Source organism: Hyperoodon ampullatus (genome assembly GCF_949752795.1).
Source record: "Hyperoodon ampullatus genome assembly, chromosome: 13".
In the NCBI taxonomy this organism is placed as follows: domain Eukaryota; kingdom Metazoa; phylum Chordata; class Mammalia; order Artiodactyla; family Ziphiidae; genus Hyperoodon; species Hyperoodon ampullatus.
In genome coordinates, this window is record NC_136926.1 from 18,646,263 (window position 1) to 18,651,888 (window position 5,626).

The following is a 5,626-nucleotide window of genomic DNA, read 5'->3' on the forward strand; positions in this document are numbered from 1 at the left end:
TGGAAGTGAGAGAGAGAGACATGCTTTTCTGGGTGACTTTGAGCAAACCTCTCCCCCTCTCAGTGTGTCAGTTTCCCCATATGTAAAGTGAGGGTTTGGGTTGCAGTTTCCAAGTTTGCCATTGGCGTGCGAATTCCGGGGGGTGGGTGTTTCTTTACAAATTCGGATGTTTGCGGGTGGAGGGCAGGGACACGTGGGTTTTGCAAGCTAGGCAGCTGATTCTAATACCTACCCAGGTGTGGGAGGGATCCTTCCAGCTTTAACCTCCTCTTACTTCCTTTATAGGACATGGTGTTAAACTTTAAAATGGAAACTTAAAAACTGGAGGAATGCCACTGTGAGACCACTTTGCAGAGTGGATTTTGGCATTTGGGACAGAGCCTGGGCAATCTCTGTCTCTTGGCCTGGCCACTGGCTACCAGGTGTTTGCTTTGTGGAGACTAGATGGACAGATTCCTGGTGAAGGGGGCTGTCAGGAGCCTTATGGGAAAGAGGAGGCAAGAGCAGACGGGAGGAGGCCCAGCAGGGTTGGCAGAAGAGGAGGGGACCAGCAGGAAAAAGCCCAGGAGAGCAGCCCCGGAGAATGGAGTCCACTCGGCAGGCCTCAGCTGGAGGCACATTGGAGCCGAGGGCCTGGACTGCGATTACACAGTCCTGTTTGGCAAAGCCGAAGCAGATGAGATTTTCCAAGAGTTGGAGAAAGAAGTGGAATATTTTACAGGTAAGCAGGGGACGGTGGGGTGTGTGTGGAAGGCTTGTTGGATAAAACTAGTGGTCCGTGTTTAGGGAAATCTCAACCCAGGAGCCATTAATTACGGATGAGTTTGTTAATTGACTCAACACATATTTCGGGCACCTCTGGGCCAAGCAACTTGCTGGATGCTTGGGATACAGACTTAATAGCAGGGATCTCCTGTCCGCTGAGAGCAGAGAGATGGTAAATTACCAGGTAATTCCTATGCACGAGGTTCTCAGCATCACCTGGAGGACTTTGTTGCTTGTGAGAGCACCACTGCTTGCCCTGCCCCTGCAGTCTAGTGTCTAGAGTTTCTGGGTGCTACTGATCCGGGGACCACACACTGAGAACCGCTGCAAGGTGGCAGAGCACAGGGACGGGGAGACGTAGAAATGCCCACGGGAGACCCAGCCTCCATCCTGAGCTGCATTAGCACCATCTTCCATCGATGCCCTTTGTCCCCACAGTTGGCAAAATCACCGTGTTAGCGTGTAACCTAACTTCATTTTGCTCCAATTTCAGCCTCTATATTACGGTTCTAGTGAGCAATTAGGTTAGGGTGTTTTTATAAAAAACTTGGACTAGGGCTGTGTTTCTCCAAGTGTCGGACAAGAATCACTGTCCTCACATGAACGTTTTGGGCGAGCCACGGTGATTTTTGAGGAGGGGGTCCCCGGTCTGGGTATTAGATGTTATTCCTGTTTTACTTCCTTTTCTGAATACTCAGGGAGTGAGTGTGGATTGTCTGAGGCGCTGCCATGTTTCCCCTGCACAGGTGCGCTGACCAGGGTCCAGGTGTTTGGGAAGTGGCACAATGTCCCAAGGAAGCAGGCGACATATGGTGACGCTGGGCTGACCTACACCTTTTCAGGCCTTACTCTGTCTCCAAAACCCTGGCTCCCTGTCCTAGAGCGCATCCGGGATCGCATTTCTGTAGTGACCGGGCAGACCTTCAACTTCGTGCTTGTCAACAGGTGACACCCTGTTTTTACCTTTTACTTTTTAGGACAGTGGACTGAATTTTATAAACCTGTCTCTTCCAAAAAGAAGAGTTTAGGATTCCACCGTACTTTACTCATTTGTACAACAAATAATTCTTCAGTGTGGTTAGGGGAGTAGTAGTGGAACACAAGCAATTAGTCTTTATGGAGCTCTCACCATGGCGGGAGTGAGAGGCCGCAAACTGATGAACAGGTGAACAAGATAACTTCAGAGGTTGATGAGTGTCTCGTAGAAAATTAAACAGGCTGATCTAAGAACGGCTGGGAGGAAGGAGTCTGGGTTTCTCAACAGCAGCACTCTTGATGCTTTGGGCCAGATAATCCTCTTTCTGGGGCTGACCTGTGCATTGCAGGCTGTTGGGCAGCATCCCTAGCCTCCACCCACCAGATGCCAGTACCACCCTGTGAATGAAAAATGTTACCTGCCATATCATCCAACAAAGGATGCTGGGCCATCAAGCCACTGTAGCCCTGAGGGAACTCAGGATGGAGACATACCCATTGCCAAGCCCTCAGCCCCTGCAGCCACCACCACTGGTGCCCCCTGAGGGGACTCAGGATGGGAAAGAATAGGATACTGGCCCTAGAGAGCTGAGGTGCATCTCAAAGGAATGATTTCAGTGAGCCCAGACTGTCCCATACACAGAAAAGCACTAAATTCATTAGCTCGAGATGTCTGGTTTTCTTTTAATTATCAGTAATCTTTTGATGTCCTAACGACCGTGTTTTGTCGGCTCCCCCCTTACCTCTTCGGAGCAGCCCCCCAGAGCTGGCTGAGAGGCTGCCTCCTGGGCTTAAGTCCTCAGTTTTGTCCGCGGAATGAAACGTAATTCTCAGCTTTTAGACTGTGCATTTTTTTTCAGGGGTCCCTTTGGTCAGAGCAACCAGAATGTCTCCAGACATCGCCTAGTGCCCCCTGGGGGGCAGAGTCACCCTGGTTGAGAATTCTGGGTTTAAGGGAAGATGGTTAGAGGAGGGTTCACGGAGGGGTGACGTCCGAGCTGATAACTAAACCGAGAGAAAGTGGGAGCCACACAGGCACCTGGAGGGAGAGCAGAGGGAGCTTGGAGCGTCTCGAGTGGAAATCCCGCTGGTGGTGCTGGAAAGCAGTGATGACCTCAGAGGCCGGCAGGGGCCAGACTGCGCGAGGAATATGGGTTTTATTCTAAGTGTAGGGAGAAACCGTCTTACGCGATGAAGGTTTACACATACGAACCCTGCAGGAGAACTCTAAGACTCGTGTTTGGCCTCTGTTGGTGTGCTTTGTTTGTTTGTTTTGTTTTTTCCTGGCCATGCCACGTGGCTTGTGGGATCTTAGTTTCCTGACCAGGGATCAAACCTAGGCCCCCTGCAGTGGAAGCGCAGAGTCCTAACCATTGGACCGCCAGGGAATTCCCTATTGGTTTTAAAGCGTGTGATCAAAGAGGGCTGATAACAAAGTGAAAGGCTTGCCTCATCTGTGGACCAGATACAGCCCTCCAGCCCCTGCAGAAACCTGTGCTCGTGGCACTGTTTCCCTGCAGGCAAACGAGGGCTCTGGGTGTGGGCATGTTTCCACAGAGGGCTGTTCTGTGAACTCTGCTTGTTTTCTCACTGTAGGTACAAAGATGGCCGTGACCACATTGGCGAGCACAGAGATGATGAGAGAGAACTGGCTCCTGGGAGCCCCATCGCCTCTGTCTCCTTTGGGGCTTGCAGAGACTTCTTCTTCCGGCATAAGGATTCCCGGGGGAAGCACCCCTCCCGGAGGCTGGGGGTGGTCAGGCTCCAGCTGGCCCACGGAAGCTTACTTATGATGAACCACCCGACCAACACTCACTGGTACCACAGTCTCCCCGTCCGAAAGAAGATTCTGGCTCCCCGGGTCAACCTGACATTTCGGAAAATCCTGCCTATTACAAAGTAAAAACGTTTTTAACAGCTAGTACTTCTGTTAGCTCCTTCCTTCTCTACTCCGAGAGGGAGCTGGCATTTCCTTTACCAACAGGGAACATGGAAAAGGTTTAACCCAAGCGCAGGGCTTCTTACATACAATGCTGAACTCAGAAAGAGGATGTTTGTATCGAGTCGGTGAATTATGAAAGAATACCAGTTGATTTTTTTCCTAACAAAATGATTCTTTTATTGCTATAATGCACAGCAGATACAAAAGGTACCTTTAGCAAAAACATAAATCAGCAGTTATTATGGCATAAACTACGAGTTTAACTTAGGTTTTTGGAAAAAGAAGCGACTTTGTAAATAACTTAAACCTAGAAGTAAGAGTATTTGGCTGCTACTTAATGCCTAATGATTTACAAAAAAGTCAGGGGAAGAGACTTTGCACGGAGATCATTCACATTTACAACTGTGGCTCAATCCCTCCGACCAAAGATCTGCTTACAACTGAACGCTAAAACGATGAGCCCCGTTCATGCCCGGCATCTCTCTTTAATGGCAGATTGCAAAGCGTAAGCAGCGGCAGAGCAGCAGTTGCTCAAAGCTACAACTTTGCCAGGCAGGTTAAGGTCACGTGATTGAGCATCTGTTTTCCCCCAGACGCGGGTACCACGGGGACTTGCCTTTCACCGTCAAAGCCAGGGTCTGTAAGAAGTCAGGAAGGGACGTCTGCCATGAACAGACCAGAAGCTTTGTGTGGCTCCTTTCTCCCTGAGGTGTGTGGCCTGGAGAACTTCACAGTCCGTTCTGTCAATAGCGAGAGTTCCGAGTCCTCAGGATGCACGCTGGGCCTGGGGGAATGGGGATCACCTGGGTCTCTAGCACTTTCAGCTGACACCAAGGCCTTGTCTGCAAGTGTCTGCCAGCTGGTCCCCACCAGGGGAAGCACAGTCCTCAGCCTGACCTCAGGTGACCTTTTGGACGTGTCTGATTCCAAATCTTATCTCTGAAGAGTCAGTCTGCATTTGTTGTTTTAAATAAAAGAGCCTAGCTAAAACATAGATACCCCTGTGTCATCAAAATTCCTTTGGCCCTGGGCTGCCTTCATTAGACTTACCTGAAGAGAGGGGAGGATGCCCAAGAGAGGCCTTTTGTAAGAGGCTACTGGAAACGAATACATTTAGAATATGGACCTAGAACAGAATGACAGTACTAGATATCAGCCATAATTTTATGTTCAAAAAGTTTTTTTTTTTTCAAAAAGTTTTTTTGTGGGAAGGGCTGGACTTGGATAGTCATGGAATCTAACTCATCACTTTACAGATGAGGAAACTGAGGTCCAGAGAGGCAGCAGCCCCAAGGTCAGTGCCCTTCTTTCAGAATCCAGCTCTCAAATGGAGGCCAGGATTGTCTTTCTGACACAGCCCCCGGCTCCACCTGTAAACCTCAGGAGCTCTTCCTGGGCAATAAATAAATAGAATAGCTGTCCACCGTGGGGTCCTTGTGTGAGAAAGGCGTTTTCTACAGAGCGGAGGAGTCGTAGGTGTGGCACACAGGCCACGGAGTTCTGGCTGTTCACACAGTTTTATAATACGCGATAATCACACCTCGGAGTCCAGGATACAAAAGACAACAGCAAAGAGAAAGCTGGTCACTTGTAACTGACAAAGTAGAGAAAGAATTTCCCCGAGGGGCAGATTTGGCAAATGAGCTTTTACTACATATAAAGAATCGAAAGGTTAGAAAAAGACATAAAAAAGGGAAAGCGGGTGTGCATCAGGCGTCTTTTAACTGTTCTGTTGCTCTCCATTCGGTAACTTTGGAAGGTACAGAGCTTTTCAAAAGTTGTTGACATGATTCCCAGATGAGGTGTATTTTCCAGAAGGGACATGCTACGAAAGCAACTGAGGGTAAAAGGCACTTTTTCTTCGAAGTCGTTGCCTTTAATAATTTCACTAATTCAACCATTTTTATGGGACTGCTCATTAAAAATAAAAGATCTGTGCTGAAA

At 49.0% G+C, this 5,626-nt stretch overlaps 1 protein-coding gene across 1 annotated transcript; it reads left to right on the forward strand.

Annotated features, from left to right (window-relative positions):
* Positions 1-432: 432 nt before the first annotated feature.
* Positions 433-3,643, forward strand: ALKBH2 (alkB homolog 2, alpha-ketoglutarate dependent dioxygenase; the record flags this gene model as incomplete). The annotated part of the gene is made up of 3 exons (XM_079717278.1): positions 433-721; positions 1,512-1,710; positions 3,337-3,643. The coding sequence occupies exons 1-3, from the start codon at positions 445-447 to the stop codon at positions 3,641-3,643; spliced, it is 783 nt and encodes a 260-aa protein (XP_079573404.1). The 5' UTR covers positions 433-444.
* Between the last annotated feature and the right edge of the window lie 1,983 nt (positions 3,644-5,626).